General features: G+C 47.8%; 1 protein-coding gene across 1 annotated transcript; it reads right to left on the bottom strand.

Annotated features, from left to right (window-relative positions):
* Positions 1 to 6,619: 6,619 nt before the first annotated feature.
* On the bottom strand, positions 6,620 to 13,388 carry LOC136459485 (uncharacterized). Its single transcript, XM_066459336.1, has 4 exons — positions 12,666 to 13,388; positions 12,339 to 12,533; positions 7,076 to 7,092; positions 6,620 to 6,967 (listed from the first exon to the last, which is right to left on the bottom strand). The coding sequence occupies exons 1-4, from the start codon at positions 12,921 to 12,923 to the stop codon at positions 6,862 to 6,864; spliced, it is 576 nt and encodes a 191-aa protein (XP_066315433.1). The 5' UTR covers positions 12,924 to 13,388; the 3' UTR covers positions 6,620 to 6,861.
* Positions 13,389 to 26,433: the final 13,045 nt, after the last annotated feature.

The raw sequence follows: 26,433 nt of genomic DNA, 5'->3' as shown, positions 1-26,433 counted from the left end.
AGTGGAAACTAAACACGCGCTTATAGTAGGCGTGGCCGCGTGGGACGAGACGATGCGCCTGCCGCTGCTTGCCCCTCTGGCCCCGTTCACTTAGCTAAAAATAAACCAGCTAAAATACTGTTTCAACGAGAGAAAAATACCTTCTCTTTCCACCGCCAGCAGCAATGGCTATCCTTTCCTTTCTTTCTGGAAAAGGGTGGGAGGGAGTCACAGGGAGCCAGGGAGGGTGATGGGCTCCGAGTTCCGAGGGGCCGCTACGGGCCTACGGCTCAGCCCCTGCATGCGGCTTGCTTCCGCCTCGGGGTTTTGTCAGGCCTGCTGCCCATGCAGGCAGTAGGCGCAGGCAAGGCCGCTGCCCACAGTCTGCCACGCGTTTATCTCCTACTTTTGCCTTGGACTCTGCCGAGTTGCGCGTCACACAGTGCCACTGCTTCGGGCACAAGCACTGGTGCACACCGGAGGAACGTTTAGAGTGTGATACACTCTGCATGACCGATTTGCGCCAAGGTAGTGTTTAGTTTCCAAAATTTTTTAAGATTTCTCATTACATCGAATCTTTAGACGTATACATGAAGCATTAAATATAAATAAAAAATAAAACTAATTATACAGTTTAGATGAAATCCACGAGACGAATCTTTTAAGCCTAATTAGACTATGATTGGACACTAATTGTCAAATAACAACTAAAGTGCTACAGTACCATTTCACCAAAAAATTTGCCTACTAAACAAGCCCCAAGTTTAGCATGGCCGAGCAAGAGCTCCCTGATGATCTTGTCCCCAGTCCCGTCCATGTCCAAGAGCGCGTGCCCGGCCTCGGGGTGCTCGTGGTACCACACCCACGGCAGCTTCTGCGCCACGTACCGCTGGATGTCCACTTGGATGATCTCGTCCTGGTACCCCTGCCAGATGCTGACGACGCCCTCCCCACCGGGGAACGGGTTCTTTGGGCATGTTTACGACCCTGTACCTGGCTGGCCTGGCTAGCCCAATTGGCCCAGGCCTGAGCAGGCCTGCCCCAAGTGGTGCAACAACTCTTGTTTGCGCCTGTGTACCCAGTGAGCTCGACTCAGGCGAGGATGTGTTTATCATCAAAGAGGCAGCCAGGCTGAGAGGCTAACCGCCACCAACTGCCACACCGAGATAGTGTTTTGTCATTTGGCTATGGTCGGCTAGGCCCATAACAACAAACAGAAATGGACATAAATGAAAGGAGAATGAGGTTGCTCTTCCATAACTGTTACAACACCAAATCAAAGTTTCAGCATGCAATAGTTGGCCTCAGGCATGCTAGTTTAACAATTCATGGCATTACTGGCTACATGGGATAATCAAAGTCAGTAAAGAAGAACAGCAACATCCGCTAGTCAAGTTTTGAAGCCAACAAACGAAAAAGTTCACAGAAACAGATAAGAGGCAGCAAAATGATATATAGCCAGCTAATGCATCGATCCATTGTGTCATCATTGGCCAAAATACAACATTTAACAGTTTGGCAAGCCGAGAAGGGCAACAAGTTAATAGAAAGCATGTAGCCAGCTAATGCAGTCATCCTATTGTGTCATCATCGGCCTAATTAAAACAACAGCTGTGGCACATGAACAGCTTGAGTGATAGACCAACTACAACCATAAACAAGATCAAGATGACAGCATTTTTGCAACAGCCTTGCAGCCCAGGTGAATGAGGATAGATTTCAGAACCTTGAGCTGTCACCAGTTCATGGGATGCTGATGCATCCCCATGAGGGGCATCAATTGGTAACAGCAAGGGTTCTTGAGGTACCCTTGCATTAAAATCTCTAAGAGCATCATCATAGTTGTTGTACTTCTGATAGATAGCCCCTTCTTCCCTAAGCACTTGCTTAGCACACTCATACCATGTAAAATAAATCCTAGGTTTCTTCCCTTCAAATACCACATAGCAAGGAGGCATTCTCTGAAACCAACCAAATGTAGAACATGTAAGTGGTCTGAATGACATGCCTTAGTCGACCATTCAGTTTGAATGATGGTGAACATCATCAGCTACTTGATAAAAAAATTAGCCTCAGCTTAGTAGTTTGGTGGTTTTTTTCCTTGTTTAGTCATTGGTGGCTACCAAGAATTGTAAGAACCAAATAAAGAGGCAAATAAACAACAGTTGCACTCACTGCCATATAGACCTTTTGATCAGTTGCACTCGCTGCCATCAGCCATCACAAGAGGATGTTGTTGCTGTGGAGTACAACTGAGCATAAGTGTAGAATGAAAGGATAGGCAAATAAAGAAGAAAGCACAACAACAAAACCATCAAAACAAGAATAAGGTAGCCACCTCAAGTTTGTTTTATGCATCATAGGCCTTTAAATCCCATAGTTACCACCAGAGGCATAAACAACACAAATAGGCAACTAGTTATCAAATAAAAAGTAGCCAACAGAGGCTACAAATAACTTTCTTACAATACCAAGATTAGCCCAATAGCCAATGGCTCAAATGTTCCCAAATCCTTGCCTATTGTTAGCCACCCTCCTAGGCAAATTACTCCATCAAGGTCAGGTGTCAAAAGAACAAGCAGACTGCACAAAAGCTTCTGTTGTCAAAAGAAGAGAGAGTGGGTGAGGGGAGGGGGTGGAGGAACTATACATCTCTACAGTCAACCCCCTCCTAGCCTTCTAGCCCTTCATGTGTAGTGGAACTACACATAGTAGTTTTTGGCCAGAAAGGTCCTAAGCCAAAGGGCCCTGTGGGCATCACTCATGTTCACAAAGCCCCTGCCTTGGGCCTTGTTGTCTAGGAGGAAGGTGTAGGCAACAATAAGTGCCTCCTCACTGAAGCCAGGCATCTCCATCACAGCAAGGTATAGATTGGCATCAACATGGGTAGGTCCAGTCTCCCTAAGAGCACTGGCCACATTGTTCACAGCATCTGACATGTTAGTCAACATGAGCATCTCCTCCTCAGAGAAGTTCCCTCTCTTCCTCTTTGGGCCAGCAACTGAGGAGGTAGGAAGCAGTTCAGTGGCCTTGCTATCCCCTCCCTGTTCACTGGGAACTGTGGTGTGGGTCAAAGGAGGACCATCAGCCTTGGCACCAACACTGTCAGCCTGGTTCTGCCCTAAGGCTTCACTAGACCCAAGTGCAAACTTGCCTGTGGCCATGGCATTAGCAAAGATAGCCTCCATCTTAGTGTAGAACCTAATAGGACAGTTAAGAAACTTTGCATCTTTAGGATGGTCCTGCAGAGTTGGGCAAATGTAGTTTAAGAAAGGCAAATGTAGGTAGTCAAGGCAAAGACAAGATCAAACTGCTACCTTGCAGTGGCCAAGGTAGTGCTCTTGCTCAAGCATGATAGCATGAGCCTGGTCATCCCAAAGAGCACCACTAAGGTCCTTCAACTTGCTCACCCTAGCCCATTTCTGTCTCAACTTCCTCAAGTGGTTGTACACTTGAGTTGGGCTAACAACCTCCCCACAGAATAGCTTGAGGGCTTTGGCCATAGAATTCACATATTTGTCCTTGAAAACCTTGTCAAGCCTGCTACCATCACAAACAAGGGCAGCCATCCTCCTAAACACAAAGCCAGAGGTGGTGTTGGTCCACCTCATTGCCCTCACAGCCCCATTCCCAGCTACAGGAGCAGCAACATCAACAGGGTTTGCTTCACCTGGAGCAGCACCAGCACCAGCACTAGCTGCAACAGGGGCAGCAGCACTAGCACTAGCACCAGCTACAATAGGGGTAGAACCACCATTGATGAGCTGCTCCATCACTGAAGTACCAGCAACAAACCCACCCTTAAATGCAACTGAATCCATCCTAGGACTGGCATGTAATGAAATCAACAATAGAATTAGTCAAGAACAGACTGACAACAATATTAACAGTTGTATAAATAAACAACAGACTAACAGATCATGAAGAATAGAATGATTCAAGAATGGGCTGATAGTAAGATTAACAACAGAATGAATGAAGCATAAAATTGGTCTCAGCTTTATCCACCAAATTATTATATCACCATGACACACACATGAGTTCCATAGCAGGGTACAGAAGCTAAATTCAAGAACATATTACATCAAATAGTGTTTGTTCCCCTCCCTTCCCACATAGCATTGCAAATGGCATCCCTTATTTCAGCCATGTCAACAGAGTCTTGGTCCAGATGGGCTGAGGGCAGGTTGGTTGGATCAGTAGAAGTAGTGAAACCTTCCTCATCAGACACTACTTCATCAATGCCAAAACCTAGGATCTAGTTATGCAAAATGGCATAGGCAACTACAAGCTTCACTTGTGTCCTATACTTGTGGAAGGGTTTGTTGTCCAAGATCCTAAACCTGCCCTTCAGTGCACCTATAGCCCTCTCCACAGTCACTCTAAGTGATGAGTGCCTAAGGTTGTAGAGCTCCCTTGCATTGGTGGGCCTGTTCCTTGGGCCATACTCAGACAAATGGTACCTAACCCCCCTGTAGGGAGGTAGGAAACCATTTTTGCATGCATACCCAGCATCTACCAAGAACATTTTACCTACACAAGACATCTACTGTGAGAGTGTGTGTTAATAGACCATGGAATATGTAATTAGTGTTGGTGTGCAATTATCTTCTGGCAAACTCAAGCCATCTTCCCTGGCTACAGCATCTGCCAAAACAGTTGCATCATGGGTAGAGCCCTCCTAGCTAGCCAGGACATAAGTGAATTTCAGATCACAATTCACAGCTACCATCACATTTTGGGTGGGATCCTTTTTCCTACCCCTAAAAGCTTGTTGCATACGCTTAGGAACCCTTGCTAGGAAATGAGTGCCATCTATAAAGCTAATGACATCCTAAAAAGCATGGGTCAGTCATTGCAACAGGTCTAATGTAACTAATGAACCCAGGGTATACCATTACCTTAAAATATGGATTCCATGTATGGCTTCCAAGAATCTTTAGGTGAGTGGTAGTGCTAGCTGGCTTTATCATTTCATTCCTAAGCTCACCCACAGCATACAACACCTGATGGAAGTGCTTGTGGACAGTTTGGATGGACCTCCTAAAGGACTGGTGGACAACCCTAAATCTTTGGTTGTGCCCTACAACATGTAAAAACATGGCAACCTGCTCTTCTACTGACACCCCCTCCCTATCAGTGATAAGACTCCTCTCTCTAAAAGTTCTCACTAACTTAAAAAAGCAGCTCTCTTCATCCTAATCATAGAAATACACTCTGAATAAGTGGAATTGTATATCATTCTCAGTGTTCTCTATCTGTGCTGTTCATTTTCATCCCTAATCAGGGCCAGTGCTATAGGATCAGGCAGTGGGGTTTTAGGTTTAGGGGTTTTCCTTTTTAGCCTAGTGGATACAAAGGTAACCATAACAACAGTCAAGGCAGCTGCCTTCCTACACAGCATGTCATGGCTCAAAGACAGATCCATCTACAAGCATGTAAAAATGTAACATGATTTTAGCTTAATGTACCCTGCTAGGCATCAACATGAATGTGAAATGAATGCATGCCAACAAAAGCACGGCTGCATCTTGTATGTGATGCCTCCCAGTGCAAAATTTGGACAACATCATCGACCAATGATGGAACAAAAAACTCAGAGCAATAGTAATCAGAAACAGATCAACACCCCTAATAGATCAAGAACAGCAAGGTACAAGTAACACTAGCAACTGCATCAAACAGTTATGAATAGCAAGGCACAATACTAATTTGAAACAGATCAACAACCCTAACAGATCACGATCCCAATAGATCAAGAACAACAAGGTACAAGTAACCCTAATAGGAGCATGAAGCAGTTATAACAAGTATAAAACCCTAATAGATCATGAACAGCAATGAATAAGAAACCCTAAGAACTTCAAGAAGCACCACAAAAAAGAAGATTGGGGGTTGATTTCACCTTGGCTCGGGGTCCAAACAATAGAGAGGAGGCAGACCTAGAAGTAGAGGATGCATATCGAGAAGAAGACGAAGCAGATGCGGACGGAGAAGAAGAGGAACACCGCTGCCACGGAGTCCCAGCAGCAGCCGGAGCGGGGACGCGGTGAAGAACCTTAGCGCCAGTGACCTAACCCACAACTAGCCGGAGGTCGCCACCGCCGCCACGCACCACAACTCACCACCGGTCTCTCATGAGGGAGGTGGAAGAGCAAGCACCGAGTGGAAGAAGGAGAGAGTGGAGAGTGGGAACCCGTATATAAAGGCCGGCGAAATCGTCGCCATTTCGCTTCACGTGCGGCGGCCAGAGCGGGAGCGAAGAGCGGGGACGCGCGTGAAGAAGTTTCCCCTTCCCACCAGAGCCCACACGAGCCACCCCGTCGCCGCCAAAAATTGCCTAAGAGCGTCGCCACGAGCTCGACTCCAAAGAAACGAGGGTTTCGGTCGTTTCCAGAGAGCCGGGCGGAGAGGTCAATTTTGGCTCTGGGAAGCCAGGCTCGCTTGTGGGCCATCGACCACAAACATGGCAACTTGCAGCCCACGGGCGTAGCTGGGCCTCCGGGCCAGGGTCGCAAACGCCCCCTTTATCTCCATGGGATCGAACTCCCACGTGCCGAACAGGATCGTCGCGTCGCGGCACAGTGACTCATAGGTCCCCTGCTACGTTGCTTTGGCCTTATACAAGAAAAACATGCGGTCAATACTCCTATGTGCGGGTAAAAATTGCAGAAATCGAACGTGCCTGGATTCATCATGGAGTTTCGTACCAGATCGACCTGGCCGCTTTCGCGCTACTTCCTCTAGAGCTCGGTGAGGATCTCCCAGTCCTTGGCGGTGAACGCGTCGCGCTCACCCTTGACGATCGGCGACACCCGAAACCACTTCTGCGCGAGCCAGGCGTGGAGCAGCGACAGCACGTGGTGCGCGATCTAGAAGGTCCTACGGTCCCCGGACGTGGAGCTTCCCGTTCACGGTCCTTGACAAGTTGGCAGGCAGCGGCCACCAGTAGTTCACCGCCGGCGCGGCCAGAGCCACTCCGGCCAGCCTGCAACAACTGAGCCACACAGTTAGAGCATACAAGTTGATCGATCACCTATTCACCTGAATGGAGATGGCGGTGTGCAAGCTGCTATAGCTGCTATCCTTGACCGACCTGTGCGGAATGTAGTTTTTTTAGGGAACTGGAGGGACTCGGATAGCCCCTACTGAAAATTTATTAAAGTAACCAAGGAGGTTAACAAAAAAAACAAAAGTTTTGCAAAAGGTTACAGGGAAGACCGCAGGCAGAGAGAAATTCAGGAAACAAAAAAAAGAAAAAAAGAAAATTAAGACAATTACAGAGAGTGCTCTAGCCATAATTCAATTGAAGGAAAATATTTTTTTAGCCTTCCACGGGAGCAAGCCAAAAGTGCGCTTAAAAATAGCTGAAGCCCTTTGAACGGTATCAGGTAGTCCTCTAAAAATAACATCATTCCTAATATTCCAGATACTCCAACTCATAATGATGATAACTTCCATATAAAAACTGACATTTAGCTGCATTTTGAAACTCTCAAAGATTTGTAAAGGGTCTAGAGATAAATTAACTATGATGCCAACAAGATTCTAGCAGGCTTGAGCCATTTCACGTTCCAAAAATAGATGCTGAACAGTTTCCTCAGAGTTCAAAGAACAAAGTACACAATTATAAGAAGGAAGGTGCATGTGTTTCCTCCTCAAAATGTTAAGGGTGCTCAGTCTGTCATCCTATTAATGAGCAACTAGAAGAAGACCTTGTGCTTATGCTGGCAAGAGGATTTCCAAATCCATTTATAGATTGGGTGTGACCAATTTCTTCCACGCAGCTGACAGTAAGCCTTCTTGGAGGTGAAAATGGAGCTGCCCAAATATACATCCAAGTGTCAACACCATCAGACAGCTGAAGATTTTGTAGGATGGTTTCAAATTGCTAAAATTGTGCAAACGTCTCTATTGAAAGAGGAAGGCTGAACAGACTAGGGGTGTTAGTAACTGAGGCTGCACATTGGAGTGAAAGGAGAGGCTTCTTGGCAAAAGAGAACAATTCAGCAAAGATTAATCTTAGAGGTTGACCCATCCAACAATCATTCTAGAGAAGGCAAGAAGCACCATCTGTCACTGAAACTGATGACATGCTTTTGAACTTATCTAACAATTTCAAGACATCTTTCCACCAGAATGATCCTTTCTTGACATGATTAGGGAGTCTACCGTTACTATAATATTTCTCCTAGATAAGATGCACCCAGGGGATGTCTGCTTTTTTGTAAAACTTGTGAAAGTTTATTAGGAGCATAGCCTCATTTTGAGTTTTGAGGTCCAGCACCCTAAGTCCACCTTCTTCTTTTGACTTGGTCACCATGTGCCAAGCAGCCTTGGCATTGATTCTGTTGTTTTCTTTAGACCCTCTTCAAAGACAACGCCTTCTGTATTTGTCAATTTGCTCCCTGACAGTGGAATAAAGATGGAAAGTGCTCATGAAGAACATGGGAAGGGATGTGAAGACAGAGTTAGTCATTTGGAGCTTCCCAGCTTGAGAGAGAAAAAGGGAGGTGCTGACCAGTCTCCTTTCACATCTAGTCACCAAAGGCAAGAAGTCCTCAACCCTTGGTTTAGTAGTACCCAAAGGGAGCCCTAAGTAGGTTAAAGATAGACTACCAGTGGAGCAGCCAAAGGTGGCAGCAAGATGTTGAAGCCTTTCCTCCGAGAGATTAATTGGGACTAGCATTGACTTGGAGAAGTTCACCTTCAGACCAGTGGAATCAGCAAAAGTGTTTAGAAGGGCTTTTATCATAAACAATTGCCTAGCACATCCTTCCATAAAGATAGAGTGTCATCAGCATACTGAAGGATTGGGAAGCCATTAGTATACTAAAGAGGGATTGGGAGATTGAGCAACCCTTGCTCCTTTGCCCTGTTGAGAACTGATTGTAATAAATCTGCAGCAAGCACAAACAGAAGAGGGGATAGAGGATCCCCCTGCCTAACTCCTCTTCTGCAATGGAAGACCTTATCAGGAGCACCATTTAGTAGAACAGAAGAGGTCCCAAGAAGAAAAGATAAGCTTCAACCAAGCCAACTATTTTTGCCCAAAACCTTTCTTCCTTATGATTTGCAACATAGCCTCATGTTCAATTTTGTCAAATGCCTTTTCAAAGTCTAGCTTCAAGATTACAAGTTCCTTTCTTGAAGTGTGGCAAAGATACAGATACTCAAAGGACCAAGCCAGACAGTCCTGAATAGATCTAGACTTGATGAAGCCATATTGATTGACATGGACCAACTTAGTAATCCAGAGCTAAAGTCTGTTAGCCAGCAGCTTAGTGATGATTTTTACCGAGGAGTTGAGTAGGGAGATAGGTCTATATTCACTGATTCTAGATGGCCCATTAACTTTTGGGATGAGGGTTATAAACGAGGCATTGATGCTCTAGAGGCAAACCTCATCAAAGAAGAAAGCAGAACATAGTTTATAGAAATCATGCTTGATCAGAAATCAACATTTCTTTAGAAATTCATTATTAAACCCATTAGGCCCTGGAGACTTATCTGGAGGCAAATTCTTCACAACTTCATCAATTTCTTGATTACTAAAGGGCACTTCTAAAGAGCTTAGATCACTTGGCTGGCCAAAGAGGGAATCAAGGTCAAACAACATGTTCTGGTAGCTTGAGAAGCCTAATCTGTCCTTGAAATCAGACCAAATGAACTCAGCCTTTGAATTATGGTCATAAACTGGGACACCAGATGGGCTATTTAGTGAAGTGATCAAATTTCTCCTATGCTTGACAGTTGCTATTGAGTGAAAGAACTTAGAATTCTCATCCCTCAACTGTACCCATTTAACATTGCCTCTTTGCTTCTAGTAGATCATTTGCTGGTAGAGGAGAGAACTGAGCTTCAGATTGAGGATGTCTCTGAAATTCCATTCTTGTACTGGCAGATCCCTCCATTCTTCAATAGAGTCAAGGAATGAAATCACTAATTTAACATTCTCAATTGTGATCTTGAGATTTGAAAGTTTATCCTGCCAATGCCTTAAAGCACATCTTAGAGACTTGAATTTGGCAGTCAGGAGCTTGGCTGCATCCTGTTGAGAAAAAGAGCCATTCCAACAACTAGCAACCATAGGCAAGAAGCTTTCATGTGCCATTCAACAATTCTCAAATCTGAAGATTCCTCCCTTAGGAATGGAAGTTTTGATCTTAACCACACAAGGCCAATGATCAGAGATTTCCATGACCAAGGAATGAGCAGTGGTAAGAGGATACCTTAGAGTCCAAGATTGAGAGGAGAAAAACCAGTCAAGCCTTTCTAAGAGAGGTGGATTCTGCTTATTGGTCCAAGTAAAATTTCTCCCATATAGAGGAATTTCAATAAGCCCCAATGCACTGATTGCATTATTGAACAAGAGCATATCACCCATATTTCCACCTGCTCTATTTTTGTCTTCAGGTTTTTGGTAGAGATTGAAATCACCAATGATAAGCCAGGCAAGATCATCTAGCATTTGAATATTTTCAAACCAGTGCATGAATTCTACCTTGCCTTCACTATCGCAAGGCCCATAAACTAAAGTGAGAATCTAGGGATCGTTATTGTAGACAGAAGAGAATTCCACAGAAATTGCAAACCTATTTTGGAAAACCTCATGACCTAAGAAGATAGAACTCTTCCAGACAATAAAGATACCCCCTGAAGCTCCAACCGAAGGGATGAAGCAGAAGCTATCAAAAGATCTGGGGCCAAAATTCCTAATATAAGTAAGATAAAAAAACTCTCTCTTGGTTTCCTGAATGCTAATGATATCACATTTATTTTCAGTGATTTTATTTCTAATGGACTCCCATTTGTTACCAGCATTGATGCCCCTAATGTTCCAACATAGAACATTCCAAGATCTATTGTAGTTTGTACTATCCATAGAAAACAGTAAAGAGGTAGGCCCAAGTACAAGTATGCATAGCATAACTACATAGTTCAGGCAAAAGATAGAAAGAAACATTACATGTGATCTCAAAGATCAATAGACCATCCATGCCTTGAGCCAAAGCTACCAGAAATTTTAACATTCCAGGTACTAAAAAAAGCAAAAGCAGGAAGGCAAATCTGCCCACTTCTTCCATGCACCGCGAGGAGAGCAGTCCTTACTTATCAGCAACATCATTCTTCTTACTTGGAGGGTCATCATCATTCTTGCTTGAAGTTGCAGCATCCTTCTTGCTTGAGGCATCCTTCTTTTTTTGATAGCCAGCTCCCACAGGGGCCGATTGACTCTTCTTCTTACTAAGAGCAGCATCGGTGACTTGAGAAGCATCAAGATCACAAAGAGTGGAGCTAATACTCCTGATGGCCTTAGTTGAGAGGGAAGGTGGTTTGGCATTACAGCCAAGGCAAGACTTGTCCTTACATATTGGATCCTTGAATCCTTTTTTGTTCACCTTGATCCTGGGACCCCTTCTTCTGGTTGTTTCTTACTCTTCCTTCTTCATCAACACGAGGGGCTTCATTTAAGTCCACAAACATATCTGTAGCTACACTTTCTGTCACCATACTGGCACTGTCCAGTGCTTCATCATCTGCAACATGTGCTTTAACTGTGCAGGAAGGGAAGGTCTTCACAGGACAAGAAGCAGGCAGAGTGAAACCAATTTTCTGACCATTATTAATACTACCCAAGAGAGCATTGGACTGCATGAATTGTTTGGCATGACTAAAATGGCCTGGGGACATCAAGAGGGCAGTGAAGTAGTTGGCCCAATCACTGGGGATCAAGAACTAAGGGACCTTGTTAGGACTAGGTGCAAAGAATTTAGCCCAAGGCCCAGCTGGGTCCATAAAGGACTCGTAGTTGTGTCTTTCAAAGAGGGATTGGGTGGAAGCATTGAGCTGATCACCGATCAGGACCATGCCAACTTGTAGATTTTGAGGCCCCATACCCTCATTCTGGGCTTCCTCAGCCACAATTTGTTGAATCTCTGCATCGTTCATGAGGTCATCCTTCTGAATCTCTAAAGGCATGAAATTATCAGCCGACCCATCCAAGATAGGGATATTCACATCAACAACTGGTGGATCATTCAAGGCATTGGCAAAATCCTCCTGAATGTGATCCAAAGCTATTGTTCACATTATCATCTTCCTCCTCCTTGTTTACTTGATTAAGCAGATCACTGAGCTCAAGAAACATTTCATGATGTTGAGGGCCTTGAATGACTGGGTCAATAATCATCTCCTGAATGTCAGGGACCTCATTTAGATTAAGCTCTGGTGGGTTCTCTACATCCTCATTGAGATCAAAATTGAGGATCTCCTAAACATTATTTGGCCATCCTTCCCAGACAGCATCAGCAGGCTGGTTATTTTGTCCCACGTTGCCTCCACGAAGACCAGTAGTTGAGGCAGCTCCACACTGGGTAGCCGCCCATGGAGCACCCTACCACGTAGAACTTGTCCCCGAGCTGCAGCGCGTCGGCGAGCTCCTCGACGTCCGTGGCGTCGCTCTTGAGACTGCGCTTCGGGTTGGCGTCGCTGTCACCGTACCCGGCTCTGTCGAAGAAGAGCATGTATATGCCGAGCTCCTCCACAAGCTCCTGCATACAGTCGTGGAGGCCCGAGCGTTAACAACCTAACGAACTCTTGAGTACGAACACCCGAACACACAACACAACACGCTGCTCAATTCCAGTTTACGAAACGATCAAGAACAGTCGGCCGGTTGTTACCTGGGACACGGGGAACCCGCTCTCCTTGGTGGAGGAGAAGTCATGGATGAAGATGATCCTGAACCTGGCGTTCTCCCTGCGCACTCCTTCCTCCCTGTAGGCCAGGTGCCGGCCGTCTTTGAGCCGGATTCGAGGGGAGGTGATCACCGGCCCTCCTGGGGGGCCCAAGATCGCCGGGGGCGGCGGCCGGGTGGCCTGGTACGCCCAGCCCAGCAGCGCCACTGCGGACACCAAGGCTAGTTTGGAGAGAGCGACCATTTCCACTCGTCGGCCAGCCTGCACGTGAGACGATCAGAGTTCTCTTCGAATGGAGGAGAGGACGTGAAGATACTGAGCCAACAGGAGCGGCATACAGTTTCAAAGTGCGCTAGTGCGTGCACAGGAGACAACTACGGGATTGTGAATTGTGATTCAGCTAGGCAGTCTCGGGATCAGGCAGCTGCCGATCAGGACTCCGGTTAGACGGTCATCAGTTGGCTGCTCGGCTGTCAAGTGTCCATCGTCCCCGTGCCAGCACGCGCATGGGGCACCGCGTCGTGACGCACGGCGCGGCTGGTTATAGCGATCTTGTAGGCAACCGCGGCTCCAAGCGGCAGCGGCCGTCAGCTTTGTGCCTTTGTCCCAAAGGAGAAGGGCCGGTGATGTGCACGTTGTCGGCCTGCTGCTGCACGGCGTGATCTCGCCGGCGTCGAATTTGTCCGTAGCCACGATCTTGCGCAACAGGCTGCAACCGGCCGAAGAAAATTTCGGTCTTGGGTCTGTGCTGTTCGGGTAATGATAGCGAACCTTTGATGCATCCCATGACGCTCGAGTCTTTTCACTGGCCGTAAACAGGCGGTGGGCGCTCGCGTCTTGCTCTCTCCTTGTTTCGGCAAATAAACAACGGCGAAGACTATTGCGTCCGTATCGCTGTATGACTGTGACTCCTGAGTCTTGACTGTCGAGAGCATCACTAGGGTCGTCATCCATGAACAAGATTGGTCGAGGACAGATGCTGTGTAAAGTCACAAGCAAACGCCGAGCGGTGTCCGACTCACCACGGAGCTGGCCGTGCGAAGTGAACGTGGATATTTCACGACGTTTCATCGCCTTGCGGCTTCTTGTGGTCGCCGCTGCCTGTCGCACGCGAGCACGGACTGAGCCATCACAGTGGTGCTGGATACCAGAATGGCCCAACGAGTTCAAGCTTCCAGCCCACAGGGCTGGAACTAACGAGCCCTCTAACTATACACGGGCTACACGGAAGCTGGGCTCGACCGTGCAACGCCTGGCCCGATGCCGCAGGCAGGAGCCCTGCGCCGGTCCGCCCCGACCGTCCCGGGTCTCGCGGCCGAGCTCCTTTCCGCTTTCGAGTCCACTCCGTGTTTCCGTCCCACCAGGTTCGAGCCTCCCAGACACAGGAGTCCCAGTCCCAGGCGACCGAGTCCAACACGGCCGATTCGTGTGCCGCTTTTGAACCCCATTTTCTACAATTCTCCCGGTCCAGGCTAATGATGTCTGGTGCCTGGCGCCTCTACGTGTGCGGCGCCTCCGTTCCAAAAGCGATCCACGAGCCCCGTATGCATGCACCTCGCGCGCGCCTTGGCCGGGCCGCAGCAGGGGGCAGCTGGACTGGAGCGCACGCGCCCGCCTACTTCTCGCCATCATCGACCGGCACGCGCTCGCGCGCGCGGCGCCCTGCGTCTGTGGCTCCCCGGTGTGTTGGACACGTAGCGCAACGGCTTTGAACGGTTCATTGTTCGGCGCCGGCGGCGGGCGTGGTCGTGTAGCTCCACCAGCAAGCAGCATGCGCTCCAGGTGATCGGATCAGCGGCGGGTCCGGTCACGCAGCCGGCGGCCCTCCTGCTTTTTGACGACGTCTTGCCCATTCGCGTCATCATGTTCATGTTCCATCAAAGTAAGGTAAAGCTGCACTGGGCTATGTCGGCACCAAGTGATTTTCCCAGTTTCTACTTCGTCTTGCCTGTCACGAGGGCGCACGGATTAGACTCGAGGGGAAAGAGGCTCAAGTGAGCTGCATTGTGGGGGCAATCTGGACATATTCCAGGGATTTGGGGAGGCCGACGCTAGTGGAAGAGCAGCAGGGCCGACACTGGTGAACTGAATTACTGAAAGTTTCCGAGTTGGCGCAGTTCTCAGTTGTGTCAGGAATGAAACAAAATTTTAAGTTGATCAAATTTGCCATTTCAATAGGCCAAAAGGACTAAAACGTAAACAATACACCACCATATAGTGTTTAAATGGTCCAATATGAATGGTGGGACATTATCAAAGGTAGACGAGACACCAGGGACCGCGACAAGCTGCCTTAACATGCGGTGTCTAGGGTTTGCTTGGTTTAGCTGTGAGCAATGGAAAAAGTTGTGAGCTATGTGATATGGAAAAGTTGTAAGTTGTTTGGATAAAACAAGTATATTACATACCCCTCTCTCTCTATCTCCTTTGAAATAACTGTGAAACAACTATCTATTTTCATAAATATCTAAAAGCAAAAAGCCACAAGTAGGATCCAAGATGCTTCTGTTGACGGTAGTTAACAACCATTATAAATCGTCAATAAAACATGCATAAGGGCACAATTGAGATCACCAACAAAGGTCTAGGGGTTTAAACTAATAAATTCTATGAGTTTTGGTGAATCTGTGATTTCTGCAGGGTTTATCTAGAAAACCGTCAAGGTGGACCTACATGTCAGATTTAATTGTGTTTATCCACCGCGAAACGGACACTAGAAGGTTCTAGAGGACACCACGCCGAGACAGAGCGAGGGGCTGCCAGGTGGGGCCGCCTGCAGGCCGCTCGGCCCCAGGGCCCACCTGTCAGCCTCCGCGTCGTCAAGTCGATTTCCCACCGCCTCCTAGGTTGCATCTACGCCGTTCCTTAAGTCAGTTTGATACAATGGCTCACGTTGAACGCTGTGGGCTATATAATCAGCCCATGTCCCCCTGAAGTCATCAAGTCATTTAAGAAAACAGAAACCATAATCATCCTTAGAGCTCCATCATATTCTAGGGCATAACTAGTTAGGCTAGGTCTAGAGGGAGGCAAGCATGCTTCACTTGGATTCCTGATCGTGTCAAGAGCGTGGTTCGGTATAATCTTTGTACCCCTTCTCTCTTTTGTATCTCTATTACTTTTATATGCTTGCTACAATTGTTATGACAATATTAGTATTCATCTTATTCATGTTCTTCGTTATAATATTCATCGTATACTTTAATTATATACCTAGTATAGTTCGATTATCATCATATTCATGCATATGTTCATATAGCGTTCACCCTAAGGATCCATGGGTGGGTGGTCGATATTGTGCAAGTGTGGTGCTTATACGTTGTTTACCTGCGGATATACTCTATATTCCGGGTCATGTGATAGATCGCGGATGACACATAAGATCAAGAGCAAGTTTATTTGGCTATCTTCATCCACCCAAAGTACATCTTCCTGAACCGCGGCTGTACTCGCTACACATGAGGAACGCAACTTCTGGATGAATGAGAAGAATATCAGCTAGGAAACCTGCTCCGACAAAGATCACTCAACATTCAACAATCATTCACAACAACATCTAGCTTGGGGGAGAAGCATCCCCTGTGTATCTAGCTAAGTATTTCTTTCCCTTAGTTTTACTATTTTGAGTTTGCTTTATGCTAGATATAATAAAATAAAACGATATATAACAAACTAAAATAAAATAAAAATTTATCTTAGCTAGTTATAGATATTAATAAGGTGTGATCTTAAATTTTGAAAACAAAATAAAAAAGTATGCGTCTAGTTTTCTGCTTTTAAGAGCTGAATAAATAAAATGGACTCTAAAGATAATCCCTTGCTATGGAAATGATGAATAGCTGCTCTGTTGTAATTCCTTTCAAGTACCTAGTTTTCAGCCTTGAATTCTCTCGAGTTTTGTATACGACTGTTTTGATATAAGAATTTACTGTGAACTTGAAACTCGTGGGTAGCATATGCTTGATCTAAGTCTAGGTAATTGACGGATATGATATGAGAATGTCTGAGCTGTTGTTTATCTTGTTCCTAGAGATACTAGAGTTCCAGAGATTTATCTTTTGAAAAAAACATAAAAATACTTCATGATGAGTTCCTTATATGACAAAGCTTGAATTTCTGCCAGAGCCATATATGATACTTAGATTTAAAAACTTCCACATATATGTTGCTTGCATTGCATTGAGTTTACTCAAGCTTTGTTGACCCTTATGAGAGGTTTGTCATGCTCTTAAAATCAAGATCACGTACACACCACCTATATATGCACTACTCCTACAGTGGGGGTAGGCGCAACAACATGTCATTCCATCTTGATCCACCTAAAAATATTTTACTCTTACACTGAGAGTGAACACAAAAAATATACCCTATAGGATATTCACCAAATAAATGCTCCAAATTTTTGTTGCTATCTCTCAGAAGTTTTGTTGCAGCAAAAAAAGCATGATGCTATGCAAAAATTATTCATGAAAAGAAGAAAAAAGGAAAAAAGTGTTGAAAAATGGACAAGTGTCTGAGATATGTAAAACAATGGGTACTCCAATGCCCGCCTGAAAAAAAAGAAAAAAAGAGATGAATAAGATAACCCATATTTTAAAAAAGAGATATGTTTTCAAGGAGCAAAGTAGAATTAGGTTAGCCACCATAGACATCCACACACATGCACATCTTGATTTGATTATATGACTTAACTCTCTTTGGATCCGAGGTTTGACTTTACAATATATGTATTGTAAGTATGCTCTTTCATGCTTTTTTCACTCCTATGAGCTCTACATAAGCCTTAGTTGTAGGAAGAGAAAGACATAATATTATTATTGCCTTTGTGAGGATACACAAATACCACATATATTGAGAGACATGAGAGTGTCATACAATGGAAGCTCTGAGTTTTATTTTGAAAACCTATAAAAACTTCGGAATAATGGTTGAGCAAAGAACTTGAGACATAGTGCTTGACTTGATTGTTCTATCTTTCAATTGCTCAAGACCCAAGTGAAGGCTAAGAAGCCCCATAGTTGAAGATAATATGGGTAAATTTGAAAGTCAAATTAGTTTATTTTAATCCAGAGGAGACTTCTTTTTTGAACGCATGTGTACTTTTAAGGAGTGAGAGCATTGTAGCAACTCCTGATCCATTTTGCTGAGTTTAGCTTTGCTAAGGGACTAGCAAAGGTTAAGCTTGGGGGAGTTTGTTGGCTTTAGTTAACAACCATTATAAATCATCAATAAAACATTCATAAGGGCACAATTGATATCACCAACAAAGGTCTAGGGGTTTAAACTAATAAATTCCATGAGTTTTGGTGAATCTGTGATTTCTGTAGGGTTTATCTAGAAAACCATCAAGGTGGACCTACATGTCAGATATAATTGCGCTTATCCACCATGAAATGGACACTAGAAGGTTCTAGAGGACACTAGAGGACACCACGTCAAGGCAGAGAGCTAGGGGCTGCCACCTGCAGGCCACCCGGCCCTAGGGCCCACCTTTCAGCCTCTACATCATCAAGTCGGTTTTCCACCGCCTCCTAGGTTGCATCTATGACGTTTCTTAAGTCGGTTTGATCGAAGGGCTCACGTTGGATGCTCTGGGCTATATAATCAGCCCCTGCCCCTCCCCTTGAAGGCATCAAGTCATTTGAGAAAACAAAAACCCTAATCATCCTTAGAGATCCATCATATTCTAGGGCATAGCTAGTTAGGCTAGGTCTAGAGGGAGACAAGCAGGCTTCGCTTGGATTCCCGATCATGTCAAGAGCGTGGTTCGGTATAATCTTTGTACCCCTTCTCTCTTTTGTATCTCCATTACTTTTATATGCTTGCTACAATTGTTATGACAATATTAGTATTCATCTTATTCATGTTCTTCGTTATAATGTTCATCGTCTACTTTGATTATATACCCAGTATAGTTGGATTATCATCATATTCATGCATATGTTCGTATAACGCTCACCCTAAGGATCCATGGGTGGGTGGTCGACATTGTGTAAGCGTGGTGCGTATACATTGTTTACCTACTGATACACCCTATATTCTGGGTCATGTGGTAGATCATGGACGTGACACTCTCGTTGAGTCCTTTGTAGTCCACTCGCCAATGTAGGTAGCACATAGGATCTGGTTATGAAGGGGGACAAGCTATGTTCTTTATCTCCCTTAGTGATATCCCTTATGTGTAGATATGAAGATGATCTTAGCAATGACTATTAGGTGTAATTACACTAATCAATGTATGTGTCGGTGCAGAAAGTGACCAATAAGTAAATATTTATAGTTTTGCCGTATGTTGTGATCGGAGGTGGCCTAGCACTCAATGACACATGGTTTATACTAGTTCAGGCAACGTGCCCTACGTCCAGTTTGAGTCGGTCAGTGACTTTATTCCTGAGCCTAGGTGCTCGAAGTTTGTAGTGTGGTTACAAACGAGAAGGAGAAAGATGGGGTGCACGAGAGGTCCGGTCAGCTCCGGTCAGAAGGGCTGAGAGCGATAGGAGCTTCTCTATGAGCTAAGTGTTCAAACGTGTGCTTGAGGTCCGAACCTGGCAGTTCTGTGGTTGTGAGCTAGTGAACTTGGTTGATCTAATGAATCTGGAATAACTTGTATGAACTTGAATCAACTTGGGTCTCTTGGGAGAGAGCGCATTCCCTTTTATAGATGAAGGGGATGGCCTTACAAGTGAGAGGGAGAGAGTTCATATGCTTCTAAGTCTTGTTGCCCACGCCGGCAGGTACAGGAGGATGATAGGCGCCCACAACACTGTTGGATGTCGGTTGTACATGGGAGGTTACGTCGTCTTATTTTGGATATGGCAGATGTCGGCACCTGCATATAATGTTGATGCCTAGAGGCATGTGAGGAGTTTCACCATGTTCACTTGGTATGGTAAATCCCGGCGCCCGCAACACTATCGACGCCCAGAGGCATGTGGGGCCGTATGGGAGTTAACGACGCCCACAATACTGTAGAGGAAAATATCGGCGCCTATAATACTATTTGTGTTAGGGCGGTTACAGAGTCCTATTCCTGCAAGTGATAGGGTACGGTCCCTGGTATCATGGTTTGACTTGGACGCCTTGCCTTGCTTTCTCCGTTCATTCCCTAGTCCCTTTTGGGCGGGCGTCCCCGGTCGATTGGTCCTAGTCGGCTCTGGGTGCGCATGTCGGAGAAGAGCAGTGAGCAGAGTCTTTGCATACCCCGGTCAGAGACGTGGGGTCAGAGTCGGAGGTAGTGCTTTGCTAGGCCTTTCGGTCGGAGAGACCGTCCGGAGGCGGCTAGAGATCGAAGTGAACGCTACGGTTAGAGAGGTGGGTTAGAGTCGACAAGCGGACGTTGTTCCTCCTCGGCCTAACCTTTCAGTCGGTGACTAGACCGTCCTTTTCTGGCCTGTTGTTTTAGACACTTGGGCCAGCCCATGAGTTGTGCGTTGTCTGCTTGGGCCGAGCCTTTGCGGGGAAGCCGGTCCGCGAGGGACCCTAGGTTTATGAATCCAATAGGAGCCCCCGAGCCCCCGGACGATTCGGGCAGAATCGTCTGGGGGATTTTTACCTTGACGGCGGGTGCACGTGTGCTCCCACGGGTGTAGCCCCCGAGCCCCAAGGCAGTTCGGATAGAACCGTCTAGGGGGTTTTCCATGTTGCCAGCAGGGGAGGTGCGCGCGAGCGCACCCACGGGTGTAGCCCCTGAGCCCCCGGGCGGATCGGGCAGAACCGTCTAGGGGGTGTTTGTTAGCGGGCTTGTGCGTGTGTTCTTCAGTCAAGATGGAGTTTTGTTTAACCAAGACATCGTTGCGCGGCCGAGGTGCTTTAGTTTTTTAGGGGTCGGTTGAGAGGGAGCTTGCGGATCCTGGCGTCGATGCGCGCCGTGGGATCGGGTGAGGCAGTTAATTTGGTTAGTTTGGGATTGGGCGAGCTAGAGCTTGTAGATCCTGATGGGGCAAGTTCGGGGTTGCAGACCCGGGTTTTTTGGAGCGCAGTCGGAGCATAGCCAGATGGGGCGTGTTCGGGGTCGCAGACCTAGGTGTTTTGGAGCACAGTCGGAGCATAGCCAGATGGGGTGAGTTCGGGGTCACAGACCCGGGTGTTTTAGAGCGCAGTATGAGCGTAGCCAGATAGGGCGAGTTCAGGGTCGCAGACCTAGGTGTTTTGTGTCTTGAGCCCCCGAGCCCTATTGGGCCTTAGTAGGGGTCGGTGTGAGTTGCGTGTGTTACCATGTCCTCAGTTCCTCACAACCAGAGGGGCTAAGTTTTGTCACTTGTCCTGATCGCTTAGGCTCGAGTGACATGCTCGGTGAGTTTGCTAATGGGTATGATCGAGTGGAATATGGGTCCGTCGTTCAAGATGGGGTTGGCATAGCCCTCTTGTGACATTCCATTGCTCCTTTACCTGTAACCCAGCAAATGCCTAGGTCATTCCGGAGAATGACCCAGATGGCCTAACGGCCTCCCCTTGATGATGATTCTATAGGCTTAGCAAGAAGTTCAGGATCAAACAAGAAGGTTGAGATGACCCTATCTACCAGACTAGGCGAGGGCCGCACGGGGCTCATCTCTGTTTTTCTCCCCTGGCTCTGTTGTTGCTCATGTCGAATGACGCAACTGCTGCTTCATGACGCAACACAGAGCGTTGTGATGCATTTCGCTGCACGTGCGATGCTTAGTTCTCGAGCCCTCAGGCGGTTTAGGGCCCGAATCATCCAAGAGGCATGGGCGTATGGAATGAATGTGCGTATGGATGTATGAAATGATTATAACGAAATAGAGGGGGTTTGGTAGTGTTACCTTGATGACCCGAGTGATAGGGTTTGGAGAGCTCCAGTCGGAAATGTCTGACCGAGACCCATACTCATCGTTCATGGCGGAGTCGGCATGGCCTACATGGGGCATCCCTTAGCTCCCTACCTATCTCTCGGTGTGTTTCTTGTATCAATGAATACATCAGTACTATTTTTTGATAGAAATCACTATCTGTTCCTTGTTTTTATCCTAGTATATCTTTTGTTTTTTGTCCTTTCTTTTTTGTACCTGCCCATTAGTTCCATAGGCTGCAGCTTTTTTAAGAGCCTAGGCATGGCCCGCGGGGCTTGGCTGCTCGTAACCGTAGGTCATGGCGGGGTGCGTTCGGTTAGGAGTAAGAACAAAAGTTACGTAGGGCAATCAAAGGAAAAGGAATGTGCTTCCATTCGGGGACGAAGTTGTTTACCAAGTGACAGTAAAAAAGAGAGTAAAAATAAGAGGTAGTATTCAGTATTGTACCCTTATGGAGCCCCCGAGCGACCCGGGCTGAAAGTGTTCGGGCTAGGGTGCTTTACAGGGACAAGTGTTGACTAAAAAGTGGTTAGACCAAATTTAGCGGAAAAATAACGTAGCTGTTCAATGTTCCAAGTGTTGGTGAGAACATTGCCGCTGTTGTCCTCTAGTCGGTAGGTGCCCGGTTGGATTACTTCGGTCACCGTATAGGGTCCTTCCCATGGTGGAGAGAGCTTGTGTTTTTTCTTCATTGATTGGGTCCTCTAGAGTACAAGATCGCCGACTTTGAGTATCCTCCCTCTGATCTTCCTTTTGTGGTACCTATAGAGGGTTTGTTGGTAGCGAGCGGAGCGGATGATGGTCGTCTCATGGGCCTCTTCGAGCAGGTCGACTGCATCTTGTTGAGCCTCCATGGCTCGATCGTGATCGAAAGCCTTCACTCTTGGGGCGCCATGGTCGAGGTTGGAGGGTAGCACTGCCTCAGCTCCGTAGGCCAGGAAGAAGGGTGTGAACCCTATGGATCGGGGGTCATTCTCAGGCTCTAGAGGATCGCTGGGACCTCTACAACCCATCGCCCGGCGTACTTGTTGAGTCGGTCGAAGATGCATGACTTAAGTCCTTGGAGGACCATGCCATTGGCACGTTCGACCTGATCGTTAGTTGATGGATGTACGATCGAGGCCCAGTCGATCATAATGCCATATCCTTCACTGAAGTCTAGGAACTTCTTTCCAATAAAGTTAATCTTGTGGTCAGTGATGATATAGTTAGGTACGCCGAATCGGTAGATGATGTCGAGGAAGAATTTGACTGCCTCCTCTGAGCGGATGTTGGTAATGGGCTTGGCCTCTCTCCACTTGGTGAACTTGTCGACTGCTATGAGTAGGTGAGTGAAGCCACCTGGCCCCTTTTTGAGGGGCCCCACCATGTCAAGGCCCCAGACCATGAATGGTTAGGTGATGGGGATAGTTCAGAGCTCCTGTGGTGGCAAATGGGTTTGCCGAGCATAGAACTGACATCCTTCACACCTGTGGACAACCTCTTCTGCATCTCGTAGCACGATGGGCCAGTAAAAACCTTGGCAAAAGGCTTTTCCGACCAGCGACCTTGGGGCTGTGTGATGTCCACAAATCCTGGTATGGACCTTAAGGAGGAGCTACTTCCCCTGGTTGGTGGGGACGCACTTCATGAGCACTCCTGACGGACTCCATTTGTAGAGCTCATCACCGAGCGTGACGAAGGTCTTGGCGCATCGAGCGATCCATCGGGCTTTAGTCCTTTCGGGTGGGAGAACCTCCTCGAGGAGGTAGGTGAGTAGCGGCGCTCGCTAGTCAGTTTGATCGAGTGCCAATACAGTGACGTTTATGGGTGATGTCTTCATGGAGGTACTGGGATCGGAGCTCCCGAGCGCCGGCTTGGTGTTGGGGTCGAAGCCCCCGAGTGCTGGCTTGGCACTAGGGTGTGTCTGGATCATACCTTCTAGGATGCGGGTGGACGGCTTGTGGACGTCGTTGATGAAGACCTTGCTTGGGGATGGATCCCTCCTGGCAGCCAATTTCGCAAGGAAATCAGCGGCATCGTTGTCCCTTCGAGGAACGTGATGTAGCTCGATCCCCTGGAATTTGTCATTGAGCTTATGCACCTCTTGGCAGTATGCTGCCATGAGGGGCTTTTGTAGGAGGACTCCTTCATGACCTGATCAACGACTAGCTTTGAGTCACCGTGAACGTAGAGTCGCATAGCACCGAGCATGATGGTGATGCGTAGTCCGTTGATGAGGGCCTCGTACTCTGCGGCGTTGTTTGAGGCTGAAAAGTGGAGGCAGATGGCGTAGCGGAGCCTACTCCCATCCGGGGAGATCAGAACCACTCCAGCCCCTGAGCCGGGCGCCATTACGGACCCGTCAAAGTACATTGTCCAGTACTCGTGGGTGACGTCCGGGGTCGGTAGCTGTACCTCTATCCATTTGGTGACAAAATCCACGAGAGCCTAAGATTTAATGGCGGTATGGGGGATGTACCTCATGTTGTGGCTCATGAGTTTGAGAGCCCACTTAGAGATCCATCCTGCGGCATCGCGGTTGCGGATGATGTCCCCGAGTGGGTATGAAGTGACGACCATGACTTTGTGGTCGGTGAAGTAGTGTAGGAGCTTCCATGTGGTCAGTTGCGGCAACCAGCGCGGTGTTGTCCAGTCGGCGCCGGTACTTTTTGTTCTTCTTGCCCCTCTGTGTGGAGGGGCCCTTGTCTTGGTCCATGCGCTTGGCCTTGCCTTTGTCCTGGCCTCCGTTGAAGTCCGCTCCAACCGCTTCCTCGTCGGAGGCGTGGTTAGTGGCGACGTCGAGCAGGTCACGGATGGTACGGGGCTTCAGGCATCCAAGCTTGTGGATTAGGGACTCGCAGGTCATCCCGGAGAGGAACACACTGATAATGTCTACGTCGACGACATCAGGGAGGGCATTGCATTGTTTGGAGAACCTACTGATGTAGTCCCGCAGGGACTCGCTGGGCTCCTGCTGGCAACTCTTAAGGTCCCAGGAGTTCCCAGGGCAGACATACGTCCCCTAGAAACTCCCGACGAAGACCCTCTTGAGGTCCACCCAGTCGCGGATGCTGTTGTGTGGGAGGAATTCAAGCCATGCCCGAACATGTCCCCCCCCACACAGATGGGGAGATACTGAATGATGAAATAGTCATCATCCACCCCTCCGGCTCGACAGGCGAGCCAGAAATCTTTAAGCCAAATACCGGGGTTTGTCTCCCTGGTGTACTTGGTGATGTTGGTGGGCGATCGGAAGCGCTGTGGGAACAACGCTCTCCGGATACACCGGTCAAAGGCCCACGGCCCTGGACCCTCAGGGCTAGGACTCTGGTCGTCCGATCGGTGACCGTGCCTGGGGCGCGTTTCACCACTCCCCTCGATGGTTCGATCAGGATCCGTGTTGCCTGCTCTTGCCACCGCCCGGTGGACATCATCATCGTGCCAGGCTCGATGTCGGTTGTTGACGATGATGCGAGCGTCCTGGTGTGGACCGGGCCGCTCGTGTACCAACGGTTGGTGGGGAGCAGGAGCTAGGTCGGACCATGGTGCGGCTGTCACCCCCTAAGCCTCACCTGGCGGCTGTAGCGGCGAGCAAATGGAGTGATCCATCTAGTGTGTCCCCATTCCCCCGGTGGGGAGAGAGGGCGCGTGTCGGAGTCATGATGTGAAGCTTTTTGCCTGTTGAACAGCGGTGGCTTCTACTAGAACCCGGAGGTTCTGGTAGACTGCCCGCTCCTGGCGGTCGACGGGTTCGGGAACACCGCGCAGAAGCATTGCCACAACGGTGATGTTCTGGCCAGCCTGAGTGAACTATGGGAGATCGTTCCCCTCGTTCATGATGTCATGTTGGACCTGATGGGCATGACCCCGGGCGCCACCCATCAGGCCATGCGCATGGGGCGCAACGTGCTGTACCGAATGCGCCGCCACAGGCGGCGGCTGGTTCTGTCACCGTTGTTGTAATTCCTCAGCGTGCGCTTGCGTAGATGCGAGGGCCCCCGCACACAGGTCTAGAGGGGTGTGAGTCTGTGCAGATTCCACAACCACCATCGGCTATCCCAGAGCGTCCGCCATAGCATACTCCCAGAATGGACGGTGGCGAGGTGCCACATCGCCGATGCTGGAGCCGTTGTCTCACCCTCGTCATCTAGGAGTTCGTGGAGAGTGGCAGGAGCGTAGCTCGCCATTCCCACGAATTCAGATGTGAGGGGGGATGGTGCCAGCATCATTCGGAGCCCCGAGCATACGCATCCACGGGGGGCGCGAGGCCGTAGAGGAACTGAACATACAGTGTTCGTGGCACGGGCAGTACGGTCCCTCCAAATGATTGGTGGGAGATAGTAGATAAAGAGTAAATAACAGTACGCATATTACTTTATTACTTACAGCGGGGTTTGAGCAGTGTCGGTGTTTCGTACGAACACCGGCAAGTAAATTTATAGTAATGCGCGTTAGGCTCGGATGGTGCGCTAAAGGACATAAGATTTATACTGGTTCGGGCTGAATATCCCTACGTCCAGTTTGTTGCTGCTCGTGTTATTAGCACCGTGAACGGTTCGTAGTAGGGGGTACAAACGATCGAGAGAGGGACTAGTCCCAAGTCTCTGATGGAAGGATTGAAAGAAGGTCAAGAGCTTGGTAGCAGCATGACTATGTGTGTGTGTCTTGTATTGTTCGGTCAAAAGTCCATCCCTTTGATGGAGGAAGCACATCCCCTTTTATAGAGGAAGGGGCTGGCTTTTACAAGGGTGAGGGCTTTAGGATGCGTACTCTACTTAGTCTTGTGGCTCATGTCTACCTGGCCTAGTTCTTCATCCTGATGAGTACGAAGGAAGATAAGCACCTACAATACTGTTGATGTCTCTGTAGAATGTCAGGTTGATTATAGAATGCTGCCCTACACAGGGTATGGGCTGTAGTACAGTGGTTTTGACTTATTAGCCTCTCCCAGCCTTGGTCCG

The sequence above is a fragment of the Miscanthus floridulus genome, chromosome 6 (assembly GCF_019320115.1).
Source record: "Miscanthus floridulus cultivar M001 chromosome 6, ASM1932011v1, whole genome shotgun sequence".
NCBI classification, from domain to species: domain Eukaryota; kingdom Viridiplantae; phylum Streptophyta; class Magnoliopsida; order Poales; family Poaceae; genus Miscanthus; species Miscanthus floridulus.
Note: the sequence above shows the minus strand (reverse complement) of the source record. Positions and strands in the feature narration are given on the sequence as shown.

Coding starts and splice junctions, on each gene's coding strand:
- LOC136459485 (XM_066459336.1), bottom strand. CDS start 12,923: ATGGTCGCTCTCTCCAAACTAGCCTTGGTGTCCGCAGTGGCGCTGCTG. Junction 12,534..12,665: donor GCGGGTTCCCCGTGTCCCAG/GTAACAACCGGC, acceptor GACTGTATGCAG/GAGCTTGTGGAGGAGCTCGG.